We start from the raw sequence: 19,258 nt of genomic DNA on the forward strand, positions 1-19,258 counted from the left end.
CAATCTTCTAGGGGGGCGGCGGCCAAGGGAGGAGTCCATCCTCCCCAAGGCACCTAGGAGGTGCCTTCCCCTTTTAGGACTCTACCTTTCCTTATCTCTTGGCGCATGGGCCTCTTAGGGCTGGTGCCCTTGGCCCATATAGGCCAAGGCGCACACCCCTACAGTCCATGTGGCCCCTGGGGCAGGTGGCCCCACCCGGTGGACCCCCGGGACCCTTCCGGTGGTCCCGGTACAATACCGGTGACCCCGAAACTTGTCCCGACAGCCGAAATAGCACTTCTTATATATAATTCTTTATCTCCGGACCATTCCGGAACTCCTCGTGACGTCCGGGATCTCATCCGTGACTCCGAACAACATTCGGGTTACTGCATATACATATCCCTACAACCCTAGCGTCACCGAACCTTAAGTGTGTAGACCCTACGGGTTCGGGAGACACGTAGACATGACCGAGACGACTCTCCGGCCAATAACCAACAGTGGGATCTGGATACCCATGTTGGCTCCCACATGCTCCTCGATGATCTTATCGGATGAACCACGATGTCGAGGATTCAAGCAACCCCGTATACAATTCCCTTTGTCAATCGGTATGCTACTTGCCCGAGATTCGATCGTCGGTATCCTAATACCTCGTTCAATCTCGTTACCGGCAAGTCACTTTACTCGTACCGTAATGCATGATCCCGTGACCAGACACTTGGTCACTTTGAGCTCATAATGATGATGCATTACCGAGTGGGCCCAGTGATACCTCTCCGTCATACGGAGTGACAAATCCCAGTCTTGATCCGTGTCAACCCAACAGACACTTTCGGAGATACCCGTAGTATACCTTTATAGTCACCCAGTTACGTTGTGACGTTTGGTACACCCAAAGCACTCCTACGGTATCCGGGAGTTACACGATCTCATGGTCTAAGGAAAAGATACTTGACATTGGAAAACTCTAGCAAACGAACTATACGATCTTGTGCTATGTTTAGGATTGGGTCTTGTCCATCACATCATTCTCCTAATGATGTGATCTCGTTATCAATGACATCCAATGTCCATAGTCAGGAAACCATGACTATCTGTTGATCAACGAGCTAGTCACCTAGAGGCTTACTAGGGACATGTTGGTGTCTATTATTCACACATGTATTACGATTTCCGGATAACACAATTATAGCATGAATAAAGACAATTATCATGAACAAGGAAACATAATAATAATGCTTTTATTATTGCCTCTAGGGCATATTTCCAACAGTCTCCCACTTGCACTAGAGTCAATAATCTAGTTACATTGTGATGAATTGAACACCCATGGAATTCTGGTGTTGATCATGTTTTGCTCTAGGGAGAGGTTTAGTCAACAGATCTGCTACATTCAGGTCCATATGTACTTTACAAATATCTATGTCTCCATCTTGAACATTTTCACGAATGGAGTTGAAGCGACGCTTGATGTGCCTGGTCTTCTTGTGAAACCTGGGCTCCTTGGCAAGTGCAATAGCTCCAGTGTTGTCACAGAAGAGTTTGATTGGCCCCAACGCATTGGGTATGACTCCTAGGTCGGTGATGAACTCCTTCACCCAAATTGCTTCATGCGCTGCCTTCGAGGTTGCCATGTACTCTGCTTCACATGTAGATCCCGCCACGACGCTCTGCTTGCAACTGCACTAGCTTACTGCCCCACCATTCAAAATATACACATATCCGGTTTGTGACTTAGAGTCATCCAGATCTGTGTCGAAGCTAGCGTCGACGTAACCTTTTACGACGAGCTCTTCGTCATCTCCATAAACGAGAAACATTTCCTTAGTCCTTTTCAGGTACTTCAGGATATTCTTGACCGCTGTCCAGTGTTCCTTGCCGGGATTACTTTGGTACCTTCCTACCAAACTTACGGCAAGGTTTACATCAAGTCTGGTACACAGCATGGCATACATAATAGACCCTATGGCTGAGGCATAGGGGATAACACTCATCTCTTCTATATCTTCTGCCGTGGTCGGACATTGAGCTGAGCTCAATTTCACACCTTGCAATACAGGCAAGAACCCCTTCTTAGACTGATCCATATTGAACTTCTTCAATATCTTGTCAAGGTATGTGCTTTGTGAAAGACTTATGAGGCGTCTTGATCTATCTCTGTAGATCTTGATGCCTAATATATAAGCAGCTTCTCCAAGGTCCTTCATTGAAAAACTCTTATTCAAGTAGGCCTTAATGCTGTCCAAGAGTTATATATCATTTCCCATCAAAAGTATGTCATCTACATATAATATGAGAAATGCTACAGAGCTCCCACTCACTTTCTTGTAAACACAGGCTTCTCCATAAGTCTGCGTAAACCCAAACGCTTTGATCATCTCACCAAAGCGAATGTTCCAACTCCGAGATGCTTGCACCAGCCCATAAATCGAGCGTTTGAGCTTGCACACCTTGTCAGCATTCTTAGGATCGGCAAAACCTTCCGGCTGCATCATATACAATTCTTCCTTAAGGAAACCATTAAGGAATGCCGTTTTGACGTCCATTTACCATATCTCATAATCATAGAATGCGGCAATTGCTAACATGATTCAGACGGACTTTAGCTTCGCTACCGGTGAGAAAGTCTCATCGTAGTCAATCCCTTGAACTTGTCGATAACCCTTAGCGACAAGCCGAGCTTTATAGATGGTCACATTACCATCCGCGTCTGTCTTCTTCTTAAAGATCCATTTATTTTCTATGGCTCGCCGCTCTACGGGCAAGTCAGTCAAAGTCCATACTTCGTTTTCATACATGGATCCTATCTCGAATTTCATGGCTTCCAGCCATTTGTCGGAATCCGGGCCCACCATCACTTCTTCATAGTTTGAAGGTTCACCATTGTCTAACAACATGATTTCCAAGACAGGGTTGCCGTACCAATCTGGTGCGGAACGTGTCCTTGTGGACCTTCGAATTTCAGTAGGAGCTTGATCAGAAGTATCCTGATCATCATCATTAACTTCCTCTCTAGTCGGTGCAGGCACCTCAGGAACATTTTCTTGAGTTGCGCCATTTTCCGGTTCAAGAGGTAATACTTCATCAAGTTCTACTTTCCTCCCACTTACTTCTTTCGAGAGAAACTCCTTCTCTAGAAAGGATCCATTCTTGGCAACAAAGATCTTGCCTTCGGATCTAAGGTAGAAGGTATACCCAATAGTTTCTTTAGGGTATCCTATGAAGACGCATTTTTCCGACTTGGGTTCGAGCTTTTCAGGTTGAAGTTTCTTGACATAAGCATCACATCCCCAAACTTTTAGAAACGACAGCTTAGGTTTCTTCCCAAACCATAATTCATACGGTGTCGTCTCAACGGATTTCGACGGAGCCCTATTTAAAGTGAACGCGGCAGTCTCTAAAGCATAGCCCCAAAAAGATAGCGGTAAATCGGTAAGAGACATCATAGATCGCACCATATCTAATAGAGTGCGATTACGACGTTCGGACACACCATTACGCTGAGGTGTTCCAGGCGGTGTGAGTTGTGAAACTATTCCACATTTTCTTAAGTGTGTGCCAAACTCGTGACTCAAGTATTCTCCTCCACAATCTGATCGCGGGAACTTGATTTTCCTGTCACGTTGATTCTCAACCTCACTCTGAAATTCCTTGAACTTTTCAAAGGTCTCAGACTTGTGTTTCATTAAGTAGACATACCCATATCTACTCAAGTCATCAGTGAGGGTGAGAACATAACGATAGCCACCGCGAGCCTCAACACTCATTGGACCGCACACATCAGTATGTATGATTTCCAATAAGTCGGTTGCTCGCTCCATTGTTCCTGAGAACGGAGTCTTGGTCATTTTACCCATGAGGCATGGTTCGCACGTGTCAAATGATTCGTAATCAAGAGACTCTAAAAGTCCATCAGGATGGAGCTTCTTCATGCGTTTGACACCTATGTGACCAAGCCGGCAGTGCCACAAGTATGTGGGACTATCATTATCAATCTTACATCTCTTGGTACTCATACTATGAACATGTGTAGCATTACGCTCGAGATTCATTAAGAATAAACCATTCACCATCGGAGCATGACCATAAAACATATCTCTCATATAAATAGAACAACCATTATTCTCGGATTTAAATGAGTAGCCATCTCATATTAAACGAGATCCTGATACAATGTTCATGCTCAAAGCTGGTACTAAATAACAATTATTGAGGTTTAAAACTAACCCCGTAGGTAAATGAAGAGGCAGCGTGCCGATGGCGATCACATCGACTTTGGAACCATTCCCGACGCGCATCGTCACCTCGTCCTTCGCCAGTCTCCGCTTATTCCGCAGCTCCTGCTTTGAGTTACAAATGTGAGCAACTGCACCGGTATCAAATACCCAAGAGCTACTACGAGTACTGGTAAGGTACACATCAATTACATGTATATCACATATACCTTTCGTTTTGCCGGCCTTCTTGTCCGCTAAGTATTTGGGGCAGTTCCGCTTCCAGTGACCACTTTCCTTGTAATAAAAGCACTCAGTCTCGGGCTTGGGTCCATTCTTTGGCTTCTTCCCGGCAGGTTGCTTGCTGGGCGCGGCAACTCCCTTGCCGTCCTTCTTGAAGGTTTTCTTACCCTTGCCTTTCTTGAACTTAGTGGTTTTATTCACCATCAACACTTGATGTTCCTTTTTGACTTCTACCTCTGCTGATTTCAGCATTGCAAATACTTCAGGAATGGTCTTTTCCATCCCCTGCATATTGAAGTTCATCACAAAGCTCTTGTAGCTCGGTGGAAGCGACTGAAGGATTCTGTCAATGACCGCGTCATCCGGGAGATTAACTCCCAGCCGAGTCAAGCGGTTATGCAACCCAGACATAGTGAGTATGTGCTCACCGACAGAACTGTTTTCCTCCATCTTACAGCTGAAGAACTTGTCGGAGACTTCATATCTCTCGACCCGGGCATGAGCTTGGAAAACCATTTTCAGCTCTTCGAACATCTCATATGCTCCGTGTCTCTCAAAACGCTTTTGGAGCCCCGGCTCTAAGCTGTAAAGCATGCCGCACTGAACGAGGGAGTAGTCATCGGTACGTGCCTGCCAAGCGTTCATAACGTCTTGTTCTGCAGGGAGAACAGGTGTGTCACCCAGCAGTGCTTGTAGGACATAATCTTTCTTGGCAGCTATAAGGATGATCCTCAGGTTCCGGACCCAGTCCGTGTAGTTGCTGCCATCGTCTTTCAGCTTGGTTTTCTCTAGGAATGCGTTGAAGTTGAGGACTACGTTGGCTATTTGATCTACAAGACATATTGTAAATATTTTAGACTAAGTTCATGATAATTAAGTTCATCTAATCAAATTATTCAATGAACTCCCACTTAGATAGACATCCCTCCTGTAATCTAAGTATAACATGATCCGAGTTAACTAGGCCGTGTCCGATCATCACGTGAGACGGACTAGTCAACGTCGGTGAACATCTTCATGTTGATCGTATCTTCTATACGACTCATGTTCGACCTTTCGGTCTTCTGTGTTCCGAGGCCATGTCTGTACATGCTAGGCTCGTCAAGTCAACCTAAGTGTTTGCATGTGTAAATCTGTCTTACACCCGTTGTATGTGAACGTTGGAATCTATCACACCCGATCATCACGTGGTGCTTTGAAACAACGAACTGTCGCAACGGTGCACAGTTAGGGGGAACACTTTCTTGAAATTATTACGAGGGGTCATCTTATTTACTACCGTCGTTCTAAGTAAACAAGATGCAAAAACATGATAAACATCACATGCAATCAAATAATAATAGTGACATGATATGGCCAATATCACATAGCTCCTTTGATCTCCATCTTGGGGCTCCATGATCATCTTGTCACCGGCATGACACCATGATCTCCATCATCATGATCTCCATCATCGTGTCTTCATGAAGTTTCTCGCCAACTATTACTTCTACTACTATGGCTAACGCGTTTAGCAATAAAGTAAAGTAATTTACATGGCGTTTCTCAATGACACGCAGGTCATACAAAAAATAAAGACAACTCCTATGGCTCCTGCCGGTTGTCATACTCATCGACATGCAAGTCGTGATTCCTATTACAATAGCATGAACATCTCATACATCACATATATATCATTCATCATTCATCACAACTTTGGCCATATCATATCACAAAGCACTTGCTGCAAAAACAAGTTAGACGTCCTCTAATTGTTGTTGCAAGTTTTACGTGGCTGAAGTAGGGTTCTAGCAAGAACGTTTTCTTACCTACGTGAAAGCCACAACGTGATTTGTCAACTTCTATTTACCCTTCATAAGGACCCTTTTCATCGAATCCGCTCCAACTAAAGTGGGAGAGACAGACACCCGCCAGCCACCTTATGCATCTAGTGCATGTCAGTCGATGGAACCGGTCTCACGTAAGCGTACATGTAAGGTTGGTCCGGGCCGCTTCATCCAACAATACCGTTGAAGCAAGATAAGACTAGTAGCGGCAAGAAAAGTTGACAACATCAACGCCCACAACAAATTATGTTCTACTCATGCAAGAGAACTACGCATAGACCTAGCTCTGATACCACTGTTGGGGAACGTTGCAGAAAAACAAAATTTTCCTACGGTTTCACCAAGATCCATCTAGGAGTTCATCTAGCAACGAGTGATCGGATTGCATCTACATACCTTTGTAGATCACGCGCGGAAGCGTTCAAAGAACGGGGATGAGGAAGGCGTACTCGACGTGATCCAAATCACCGGAGATCCTAGTGCCGAACGGACGGCACCTCCGTGTTCAACACACGTACGGTCAGCGTGACGTCTCCTCCTTCTTGATCCAGCAAGGGAAGGAGAGGTTGAGGAAGATGGCTCCAGCAGCAGCATGACGGCGTGGTGGTGGTGGAGCTGCAGTACTCCGTCAGGGTTTCGCCAAGCTCTACGGAGGAGGAGGAGGTGTTGGAGAGGGAGAGGGAGGCACCAAAGGCGTGGTTTGAGAGGCCCTCCTTCCCCCACTATATATAGGGAGCCTAGGGGGGGCGCCGGCCCTAGAAGATGCAATCTCCTAGGGGGGCGGCGGCCAAGGGAGGAGTCCATCCTCCCCAAGGCACCCAGGAGGTGCCTTCCCCTTTTAGGACTCTTCCTTTCCTTATCTCTTGGCACATGGGCCTCTTGGGGCTGGTGCCCTTGGCCCATATAGGCCAAGGCGCACACCCCTACAGCCCATGTGGCCCCCGGGGCAGGTGGCCCCACCCGGTGGACCCCCGGGACCCTTCCGGTGGTCCCGGTACAATACAGGTGACCCCGAAACTTGTCCCGACAGCCGAAATAGCACTTCCTATATATAATTCTTTACCTCCGGACCATTCCGGAACTCCTCGTGACGTCCGGGATCTCATCCGTGACTCCGAACAACATTCTAGTTACTGCATATACATATCCTTACAACCCTAGCGTCACCGAACCTTAAGTGTGTAGACCCTGCGGGTTCGGGAGACACGTAGACATGACCGAGACGACTCTCCGGCCAATAACCAACAGCGAGATCTGGATACCCATGTTGGCTCCCACATGCTCCTCGATGATCTCATCGGATGAACCACGATGTCGAGGATTCAAGCAACCCCTAATACAATTCCCTTTGTCAATCGGTATGCTACTTGCCCGAGATTCGATCGTCGGTATCCCAATACCTCGTTCAATCTCGTTACCGGCAAGTCACTTTACTCGTACCGTAATGCATGATCCCGTGACCAGACACTTGGTCACTTTGAGCTCATAATGATGATGCATTACTGAGTGGGCCCAGTGATACCTCTCCGTCATACGGAGTGACAAATCCCAGTCTTGATCCGTGTCAACCCAACAGACACTTTCGAAGATACCCGTAGTATACCTTTATAGTCACCCAGTTACGTTGTGACGTTTGGTACACCCAAAGCACTCCTACGGTATCCGGGAGTTACACGATCTCATGGTCTAAGGAAAAGATACTTGACATTGGAAAACTCTAGCAAACGAACTACACGATCTTGTGCTATGTTTAGGATTGGGTCTTGTCCATCACATCATTCTCCTAATGATGTGATCTCGTTATCAATGACATCCAATGTCCATAGTCAGGAAACCATGACTATCTGTTGATCAACGAGCTAGTCACCTAGAGGCTTACTAGGGACATGTTGGAGTCTATTATTCACACATGTATTACGATTTCCGGATAACACAATTATAGCATGAATAAAGACAATTATCATGAATAAGGAAATATAATAATAATGCTTTTATTATTGCCTCTAGGGCATATTTCCAACACTGCCATCTGTAAGACACGGCAAGATCGTTTATCTTTTTACGTCCTTCGACGATTGTCAACTATGGAAAAAAGAAATGCAACCTTTATGTCCTACTCTCTGGCAGACCAATCTGTGTGAAATAGTATGGCCTCCATAAGCCTATAGGGGATAAATATCAGATCGCCAAATCAAGAAGGTAACTTGAAAGGAAAAAAACGAAGCATTCATCATCAAGTCGTGTATTTCAACGATCTCTGAAAATCTGCACTATCTGCAAAGCATGATAACAAAAGACAGTTTCAGAATCTGTAGATGTTCACGCTAATGTTTCATTGCCCTTATTATTAGCCTGTAACACTGGTATTTCTTAAAGATTTGGTATCTTTACGTCACAAACAGTAATGATATGTCAAAATCTTTTTTTTCAGAATATCCGATCGCTCATTGATCTCCAAAGATCATTCGCCATACGGATGCACCATGTGCTCGTCATTGGAGCAACCTACCTCTGATGGATGCATGTGCCAAATATCAAGAGCAACATTATACAGCATCTCAGTTGGGACTTGGGATCCCTACAATGCAACTGTTTTTCAAGAAATGCCCAATAAATGAAACAACCAAACTGTTTCTTCAGGCAAATTCCCAAAAGATTCTCTAAGTCTCCAAAAGCATAATCATATGGTGACAAAAACATAACACCAGCTACCATCACATAACAGATATCACTAAACTTTGTTTCTCTAGAAACTTTGATTAAACATATAGAGCAGGAAAATGTTCAGAGTAACGACAAACAATAACAATTGTTCAACTGAAAAGGAGGTACAAATAACTTACGTCAGCAATGAAGTTGGCAACTAACAATCAAAGAGGCCAACTCAACACGTTAAAAGGTAGAAGTGGATCAAGTGATAAAAAATTAACCATAAAAACAATGGTGAGTGAATTGCACAGCATAAAATTCAGATGCCCGCATGCTGAATCCATGGTGAGGAAGATTCAGATAATGTTGATTTGAAACCGAAGCTCAATTCTATGAAAATTAACAACTTGAGAGTTGAACTTGAAAGTAAACAGAAGACGTAACACATAGTAAGTGCCACAACGATCGAATATTGTAATCCCTATACAGGCCAACACTTGTGCTTGACCATACAGAGCTTCGTTCAGCAACTCCACACCTGTGATGATACATGTCGATCAGCTCATGCTCGCTCCTCTGCCCGGGACTCCGTTGTAGATGTTGATCAATTGAGCGACGCAGAACCTGTTGGCCCCCAGGTAAGGCATGCTGTTGTCGATAAGCGACCAGCACTTATATAGAACATAGCCTCTGAACCTGGCTTCAATGACAACGTATCCGACACGTAGATCTGTCTTCGGCATTGCAAGGCGGGTTCCTCCTTCCGAACTCCAAAATAGTCTTCGGATGTATTGAACATGTCTGGACTTGTAACACACACCACACACAACCGCAGAGAGAATATAATTTTACATGAGTCCAATCTGCTGACAACTTTTTGTAACATGACATCACATCTGTCCGGTCATAATTTCAAACTGTTTTTCGTCTACCGCTCCACGTTTCGAGACACGGTTGCCATTGGCACGTCTTGTCAAAGCAGAGGTCGTGTCCCCTTATTACGGGATTCTTATCAATACGGACGTGGGTAACCCAACCGTACCATTTACACAGCCCTTGGGAATAGGCAAGTTTTAAGGTGAATAGGAAGACGTTTGACATTCGCAGCCTTTATAAGGGGATAAGGATTCATCCTCATTCACCCACGCCTTCTCCTTCCTCTGTTCCAACGCCCAAGCTCTAGCTTCTCCCGTCGGAGAAATAACTCCAACCATGTCCGGATCCGGAGATGGAGGCAAGTGAATGGCCTCCTCTGTTAAGAAGAAAGACATCAAGGAGCTCCGAGAGGCTGGATATCTGGCCAAGGAGATCGTTCACCGTCTCCCGGCCAAGGGACAGATCGTCCCTACCCTAGAGCCCATGAGAGAGTTGTGTTTCTCACATATTTCGTCCGCGGGCTGGGATTCCTGAGGGAGTCCTGGACTAAGGGGTCCTCGGGCGTCCGGCCTGTTAGCCATGGGCCGGACTGATGGGCTGTGAAGATATGAAGACCGAAGACTGCACCCGTGTCTGGATAGGACTCTCCTTGGCGATGGAATATGTAGATTCCTTTCTTTGTAAACGACCTTGTGTAACTCAAGATCCTCCCGGTGTCTATATAAACCGGAGGACTTAGTCCGGAGGAGAGACATTATCATAACCATACAAGCTATGCCTCTACGGTTTAGCCATTACGATCTCGTGGTAGATCAACTCTTGTAATACTCATATTCATCAAGATCAATCAAGCAGGACGTAGGGTATTACCTCCATAGAAAGGGCCCGAACCTGGGTAAAACATTGCGTCCCATGTCTCCTGTTATCATCGACCTTAAACGCACAGTTCGGGACCCCCTACCCGAGATCCGCCGGTTTTGACACCGACACCCCCTCCCCGTATATAAATAAGTGGAGGAGGGGGAGGGACGGCCTCCTATGGCGCGCCCCATGAGGAGTCCTATTCCCACCGGGAGTAGGACTCCCCCCTTCCAAGTAGGAGTAGGAGAGGAAAGGAGAGATGAAGAGAAGGAAAGGGGGGCGCGGCGCAGTGCCATCTAGAGGTGAAGGAAGCTCGACGGCAAAGAGGTTGTGCAGGTTGCTGTGGATGAAGCCGAAGATTACTGGGTGCGGCTCCACTCCCTCTTGCCCGGCGTGGCCACTATCGATACCATCATGCCGCACCGCCTCCCTTCGGCCCCGGAACTGCAGCCTAATCCCTTTGAGGCGCCACTACGCGCACGTGCAGCAGAAGCATCCGTCCTCGCCGCCATCGCGTCGCTCGCATTGGCCAGTGATCGTGCTAGTTGTCGTCGTCGCTGAGGTTGCCACCGCCGCATCCGTGTTCCCCGAACAGGGCGTCCTAATTCCTACTACGTCCGAACGGAGACCGTGGCCCCGCCAAGGAGATCCGCAGATGCTGGGAGACACGGTTCCCGCGTAGCCTGCAGCCGATCGCCGTCATCTTCGACGTAGTCACCGTCGGCCGCGGCTGACCGGTTCGACGGGCTCAGGGCGATAATGTAGCTGAAGCTACGGCCGATCCCCACCAGGCCTGCGGCCAGCGGCGCAAAAAAGGTCGACGAGGATAAGGAGGCCGGCAGCGAGTCGCCGACGACCAGGGCACGGCGGCGGCGGCGGCAACCCGTGAAGCCGAGCGCCGAGTTGAAGGGGAGGAGGCCAGCGGACGCGTAGCCTCCGGTAAGCACCATGGACCGTGCCACAGAGGCGACGCTGGCTGCAGGAAAGCCTTTTGGTGATGAAGGAGTGGGCGGACACAAGCATGCAGCCATGCACAGCCGGTATTTATAGCAAGCAGCAAAGAGACAGAGCACAAATTGAAGACAACTACCACACATGCTGCAGAAACACCCAGAAGGTTGTACGAAAGCGGCAGCCGACAGTATGAAAAAACCAGAAGGCACGGGCGGCAGCCGACTCCAACACGGCGCACGTGGCGGAAAGAAAGCGGGAGTTGGAAGGAAGAAGCAAGCAGGCATGCAGAACCAGCCAAAACGGAGAATGGAAATCGTGGCCAACTCCATCTCTCCATGACCGGGACATGCAACCAATGGGGAACAGAGTCCTCAATTTATTATGTTTTCCAACAGCAGTCGCTACGCGCACACAGTTGCATACCCAGCTATATCCCCCACTAAAGCACGTGTCACCCATCCATTGGGCTGATTTTAACTGATAAGAAAAAGTCAAAAATATCTGGTAAACTAAACCTGATCAGGTTTAATATATTTAGAATGCTTGCATGGAGAGAAATGCAAGGAACAAAACAATGATTGGCTAGCTGCATGCACGGTTAATTTCATGGCTAGCTGCATGCACGGTTAATTTCATTCTAACTTGTGTTATCGCCCGGTGATGGATGAAGCACCGGCTTTCTTCTTTCTAATACACGTTTATATTAGGTAGGTTATTAGTTGCACGTTATATTAGATAAGATCGTAAAATATATCCGTTGCACGTTAGTGTTTGGTAAGATATCAATTACTTTTTCCGCAGAAATGATACGATATTAATTACATGGCAGATTTCATGGGATGGCGTGAAGTCAAAACGTGTTTAAACCAATGACAGTGGTGGGTAGTTAGAGCGTTAAACATATTTGATGCTCAACATTGAAGCAATTTGAACAGTTAGATAACATGATTTGACGGCCGAGATGCTTTGAATCTGCCTCTTTGGGTCTTTTTATATTGGTATAGATATATATAAGATTTTGCTGGTGTGGAACATCTTATAGCCGACTAAGAGCATCTCCAACAGTTTTGTATGTTAGTTTGTTGGTAAATATGTCATGTCATCAACCAACACCTTAACATATAACAACTCCAATAGATTATATCTAGTTTGCGCAATAGGATGTGAGATAATAAATAAGATGCTCCCTCATTCTACATTGGAGCTTGTGCAAGGGGTGTTGGTTCATGTACTACATACTCCCTCCTTCCATCTATATAGGGCCTAATGCGTTTTTTAAGACCGCCTTTGACTATTGACAAGATTAATAATACATGGCATGCATAATATGAAAATTATATCATTGAAAGCTCCTTTCATACACGAATTTAACGGTGTGCTTTGTGTAAGTTGCATGTCATATATTATTGCTTTAATATTTGGTCAAAGTTAGCCTCGAAAAACACATTAGGCCCTATATAGATGGAAGGAGGGAGTATAACCTTCTCCTCTTTCTTCATTTATTGTATGACACATCATAAAAAATCCTATGCGACAAATTTTACCAACAACTATCTTACAATCATTGGAGATCTCCTAAACCCACCAGCACGTCACATTTAACATTCAAGGCCGCATCCCTCAGAAAAAAAACTCAAGGTCGCATCCCTAAAAAAACAGCTTCTCAAGGCCGCACGACGCTCCCGAACGCTGCCCTCGCCTACCTCTCTTCCTCGCCGGCGGCGATGATCCCGCAGGGTCAGAGCAGCTCGCTGGAGCGCCTCCACAACGTTGAGCAGGTGGCCCACATCCAGCTCACCTCTTTCGGCCCTCTGGTCTGATCGATTTGGTCACTGAATCTTGATGTGGCGTCGTGCTCGTTTGTTCTTGTGCAGCGGATGGTGCGGGTGGTGGAGCTGTCGGGCGCGGTCATGGAGGAGCTCGGAAACTCGCAGGGTCCCCGCGCCGAAGCCGTAGCCGCCCACTGCCGCGAGTTCATGCTCTACATGAAGGTAATCCCATAACCCCCATCCACCCGACGCTCACCGCTCTTAGATCTATATTTGGCCCTTGCTTATGGCTGGATGAAGAGGGGCCAGTGAGGGATGTTTGAAGCTGTAACCTGCGGCAGACGGAAATTGGATGTGCAATTTCGAAATGAGCCAGCAGAATCACTGGTTCTGAACCTGGAATTTTGTTTTGCTGTAGCATTTTAGCTCATTGCTTGCTGGAAGCATCAAGATGGCCTGGTATTAGGGGGAAAATACATACTTACCTACGTGCTTGGAGTTTTCTTCCATTTTCTTGATCATGGGATAACATGCTTTGTGATATATTATGCCCATACAGACATAGTGCAAGCTGAAATTTGCTGTGCTTTTGATTTGAACTTGCTGTATTCTGATGGCTTGAGTGCCATTGTTCTGAACTGCAATACTTTTAGTTCCAAGCAAAGCACGGTTCCATATTGATGAGATGAGATGATGATCAACTAATCTTTTCTTGGAACCTGTGCAGACAGAAACAATGCTATTCGCTGCCCTGTAGTAATTTTCTGGGGTAGTAACGCTATCTGCCTGTCTGCACTGCTTATTTGATTGTCATGAAATCAGGATTTGTTGGCAACCGATTGGTTTAGGCCTTTCGGGTGTCATCTAAAATTCTTCTCTGAGCCTTTAACTCAGACACAGTGTTACAGTCTTTCCAGCAGAGTACTAGCCAGATATGTGAACCCATTCGTTAATCATACATTCGTATGACAATCACGTCATTGCTTTTTATTACACACAATCTCACATTATGTATATCATGAATCGTGTGTGATAAATACATTGTATTGTGGTTCGAGCAGGAAATACAAACAACTTTGCGCGAGGAAATAAAAAGTGCTTGTGAATATCGTCCATTTGAGAAGTGCGACTATAGTGCAAGAATCGCTAATGAGATTTGTTGCAAAAAGCTGGAGTATGTAATTGAGAAGATGGATGCTATGCAACTAAACATGGAGCAAAGTTCTAATGGAGTTTAGCTAGTTGACTGGCATTCTAGTACCCGGAGGTGAGGTGGTGAGTGCAAGGGCATCATGTGACTTCCCAACTCCAATTCCTTATGTTCTCTTGCTATACCTAGTGCACGTGTTATATTGTTTGTTTAACTTGAGCTCATTAAATGATGTAGATGAGAACAATTGTAATAATCTAAAAAGTAGATATATTGCTCATAAGATGTTACTAGTGCTGTACTGCTGTGCATTTCATTGATTTCATATATCAAAGCATTACAGCTCTTTCAGATCCTTCAATTGTATTTCCACTTAGTTAGCTTGGAAAATCTTGTCTACTACGGACACCTCTTGCAAATTGCAAAGGAGTTGTAACTCCCAACAATCTTATTTCCTTAAAAAATGTAACTGGTACAGTGTTCAGCTCTACGTACCTTATGAGAGGTAAGCCCTGATAGTTGTTGATTTCCATCGGCATCATAGTCCAACAGTCAGTCAGGGCTGAGGTCTCTCCATATAAGCTATATGCCAGACCATGTTTACCTCTTGGTGGAATCCATTGTAACTTTGCATCCATGAATGCTCTAACTGGGTTGACTATTTTTTCGTTTGGTCTTGATGTTCTTCCATGCACTATTCGTGTGCGAGAGATACTAGGACTTGAGAGTTATGTTGGAGTGACCAGACCAGAGAGTAGTTTAATTTAATTTTTTTGGTTTAAACATGTATTTTGTCCTGCAATCATTTTAATATGCTTATATTTTGATCAGCCACCTTGTTGCATGTTTTGCTAGTAACATTTGTTTTTTGCACCTCGTAGTGATCCTCCTGTTTTCAAATAAATGATGAGGTTGTTTTTTCAGGGTTAGGAGCAGCACAGACCTGACCAAGCATGACTGTTAAATTATTAATGAAGCTTTCAGATAATTACTTGTCCGTTCGAATGCGCAAAGCTTTGTTCAACTCTGAGTGAGGAGGTGTTTCACATACAGTACATTGAACTAGGAGATCGTCCATTGTATTACTGTACATCGGATGTAACTACATGTATAAGTAAGAAAGGTTTAGTGGTGTGGTCGCACAACTCTGAGATGTGGAGTACTACATGGTTTCCTGCTTGTTCCTAAGAAACTTGCACGGGGTTCGCTATTCTAGCTGGTGCACCCGAAAGCCGGCCGTGTCCGTCAGCTTCCTCCTGCGGAACGAATCGGCTCTCCATCTTTCGAGCTTGTTGCAGAGGTGCTCCGGCCAGTACGTGCTCCCATCGTCGACGTGCATCTCCTCGAGAACCATGGCGTTCTCCACCAGGAACTTGGCGAGCTGGACCTGGACGCAGTCCGCCTCCTTGGCATTGAACTGCAGCGTCACCTTCCGCAGACTCGTCTGCAAGCAGCTGAACACGCCGTCGTCGGTCAAGACCGCGGGGAGCTCCGAGACCTTGCTGACGGCACGACGCGAGGAAGCGGTCATGGATGCGAGCCTGTTGAATCGGTCCATGGACTGGGCGAAGGGCCTTCTGGCCGGATCATTGGTGTCGGGCTCGTCGTCGTCGCGGTACCATTGCGTCATGTTCAAGTTGAGCCGGAGCTCGGACATGGCCGGGCAGGAGCGGAGCAGCCTCGCCATTGCCAACGCGGCGCTGCTGCTCGTGTACTCATGGAATTCGTCTAGTTCGAGGAGCTTGAGGTTCGGGAAGGTTGGCAGGATGGCCCCGCCGTGCTCCTCCTCGCCGTAGATGATGTCGTTCATGAAGTTGACGTGCAGCTTTAAGGCCCTTGTGTTGGAGAAGCTTACGAGCATACGTGACGTGGGCTCCACTGCGACTGCTCTCCGTGGAGAGTGGCGTTGAGGTCGACGCTTGACAGGCCCGGCGCCGGCGATGCCAACGACAGCTTGATGGCGTCCCCCGTGTAGCGGAAGTACGCAGGCTCGGCATGTCGAGCTCGATGCCCGATGCTGGCGAGCTCCTTGTTAACATGTATTATTCCATGTGTATTTGTACCTGTGTATACTCTCCTAGTATATAGGATCGTGGGTGTTGCCTGGGCCTGCGTGCCACATTCATCGGGCCTTCTGTTGTAACTCACCCTGTATATGTTGTACCGATGGCAATATGCCAAACACAGAGAATATTATTGAGCCGTTCTCCTTCCAACTTGGTATCAGCGACCAGTTCCTCGCTTCCGCTCCATCCTGCGCCATGGCCGTCGAGCACGGATCTTCTTCCTCCGCCGCCACCAGCTCCGCCTCCTCGCCAAGCTCCCTCTCCTTTACCTCCTCCGCCGCCACGTCCGGCGGCACCACGGCCTCTACTACCTCCGCCTCTTCACTGGCCTTCGTGTTCGGTACCACTCTCCACACCGGCTCATCCGCTCCCTCTGCATCCCAGTTCGCCCCCCTTTTCTCCTCCCACCCACCACCACCACCACCACCGGCGCCCCCTGCTCGCCATCCCATGTTCAATGATCATGTGTCTAACCACATCAAATTCCTCCTCGACCCTGACGAACACAACTTTCATAAGTGGAAATCCTTTTTCCTCATGGTCCTCGTCCGCCATGGCCTCTTCTACCTTATCGAGCACCCACCTCCCCCAACGCCGATTCCCAGTACCTTGAGCTCGACGCCCATGTCGCTCTGGGGTGTATGCCACTCTTGCGGACTCCATCATCGACCACGTCATCGGCGCCACCACCACTTATGATCTCTGGACCCGGATCAACGCCTACTTCGTCGCCAACCGCACTGCTCGGTACATGACGCTCAACCGGCAGTACCGCAATCTCAAGCAGGGAGATCTCTCAGTCGCCGAGTATGCGCGGCGCATGAAGCTGCTCACTGCTGGCCTCGCCGACATCAACCACGCCGTCACCGAGGTCGACCTCACCACCCAGTTCCTCCATGGTCTTGATGGTCGTCTTGACACCATCCGGGTCGTCCTGGGCGACACCGTTCCCCTGCCACCGTTCAAGACTGTCTTCTCGCGCGTCAAACTCGCCGAGGAGAACCTCGCCCAGCGCGCTTCCGAGGTCAGCGCCACGGTGCTCGCCATCCACGGATCTGGCGCCCTTCCAGGCGGCTCCTCCGCGGCCTCCGGATCCCCTGGCGCCGGCGGTTCCGCTCCTCGCTCGGGTGATCGCGGTGCTGATCGCTCTCAGGATCGTGGGAACGACCGCGGCCACGGACAGTCGCCTGGGCGCGGCTCTTCCTCTCGCCACCAGGACAACGGTGACCGCGGCCGTGGGCGTGGTCGTGGGCGTGGGCGCGGTCGCGGCGACCAGGGCGGCCGGGGCTCTGCCTCGCCCTTCAACCCCTACATGGGCTTCTTCGCCCCCTACGGCATGGCCCTGCCCTCTCCGCGCTACGGTTGGATACCGCCCAACGCTGCCGGTGTCCTTGGCCCGCGCCCGGGCGCCCACGCCAACGCGTACTCCATGCAGTTCCCGGCCTACCCCGCGCCTACTCCGCTCCAGCCGCCGTCTTGGGATCATCTCGCCATGCTCCAGGCGGCTTACAGCTCTCAAGGCTTCCCCAACACCGGCAACGGCCCCGCTAAGTGGTACCTTGACAGCGGTGCCTCCTCTCACGTCACCGGCAACCCTGGTAACATTCACCACTCCAATCCTTCTTTAAAGCATCATTTATCTCACATTGTTGTTGGCAACGACACTCACCTCCCCATCCAAGCCATCGGCTCCACTACACTCCCGCACAATTTTCATTTGCGTGATGTTCTCTTTTCACCCCGCGTTGTCACTAGTCTCATCTCTGTACGTCAATTCACTCACAACAATTCTTGTTCTATCGAATTTTACCCTTTCGGCTTTCTTGTGAAGGATCTTCGAACCAGGAGGGTCATCATGATCTCTGCTAGCTCCGGCGATCTCTATCCATTCTTAGGCAATAACAAGACTTGGCCCGCTGCTCTCCTCACCACGACCTCCTCTGCAGACATGTGGCATCGTCGGCTCGGTCATCCAAGTCCTCAAACAATTGCTTCTTTAGCTGCCAAGGAATTTCTTCCTTCATGTAATAATGTGGTGTACACTCCATGTAACGCGTGTCAGCTAGGACGGCAACCGCGTCTTCCATTTTCCTCTTCTAGTAGTCGCACCTTTGCTCCTTTTGAGCTTGTTCATTGTGACTTGTGGACGTCACCCGTTGTAAGCTTCTCAGGCTACCAATATTATTTAGTTGTGCTCGATGATTATACACATTTTTGTGGTCCTTCCCTCTACGCAACAAGTCTGACACCTCCACCGTCTTGCAACGTTTCTTTGCCTTTGTGCGCACCCAATACAATATCATCATAAAAGCTTTGCAATGCGACAATGGTGGTGAATTCATCAACACCTCCTTACGCGCCTTTCTTTCCACAAACGACATCTCCTACCGGTTCTCATGTCCACATACGTCCCCACAAAACGGCAAGGCCGAGTGATGACCCAAAAGTATAGGGGATCTATCGTAGTCCTTTCGATAAGTAAGAGTGTCGAACCCAACAAGGAGCAGAAGGAAATGATAAGCGGTTTTCAGCAAGGTATTCTCTGCAAGTACTGAAATAAGTGGTAACAGATAGTTTTGTTATAGGATAAATTGTAACGAGCAACAAGTAACAAAAGTAAATAAAGTCAGCAAGATGGCCCAATCCTTTTGTAGCAAAGGACAAG

General features: G+C 47.7%; 1 protein-coding gene across 2 annotated transcripts; it reads left to right on the forward strand.

The window, feature by feature from the left end:
* Positions 1 to 13,240: 13,240 nt before the first annotated feature.
* Positions 13,241 to 16,740, forward strand: LOC119316545 (mediator of RNA polymerase II transcription subunit 11-like). 2 transcript variants are annotated; one of them, XM_037590870.1, is made up of 4 exons: positions 13,241 to 13,386; positions 13,483 to 13,599; positions 14,439 to 14,652; positions 15,452 to 15,737. In XM_037590870.1, the coding sequence occupies exons 1-3, from the start codon at positions 13,333 to 13,335 to the stop codon at positions 14,613 to 14,615; spliced, it is 348 nt and encodes a 115-aa protein (XP_037446767.1). In that variant the 5' UTR covers positions 13,241 to 13,332; the 3' UTR covers positions 14,616 to 14,652; positions 15,452 to 15,737. The 2 variants fall into 2 exon arrangements, with proteins under 2 accessions (XP_037446767.1, XP_037446766.1); XM_037590869.1 differs by lacking the exons at positions 13,241 to 13,386; positions 13,483 to 13,599 and having other exon boundaries at positions 14,507 to 14,644; positions 15,452 to 16,740.
* Positions 16,741 to 19,258: the final 2,518 nt, after the last annotated feature.

The sequence above is a fragment of the Triticum dicoccoides genome, chromosome 6A, assembly GCF_002162155.2.
Source record: "Triticum dicoccoides isolate Atlit2015 ecotype Zavitan chromosome 6A, WEW_v2.0, whole genome shotgun sequence".
Taxonomy (NCBI): domain Eukaryota; kingdom Viridiplantae; phylum Streptophyta; class Magnoliopsida; order Poales; family Poaceae; genus Triticum; species Triticum dicoccoides.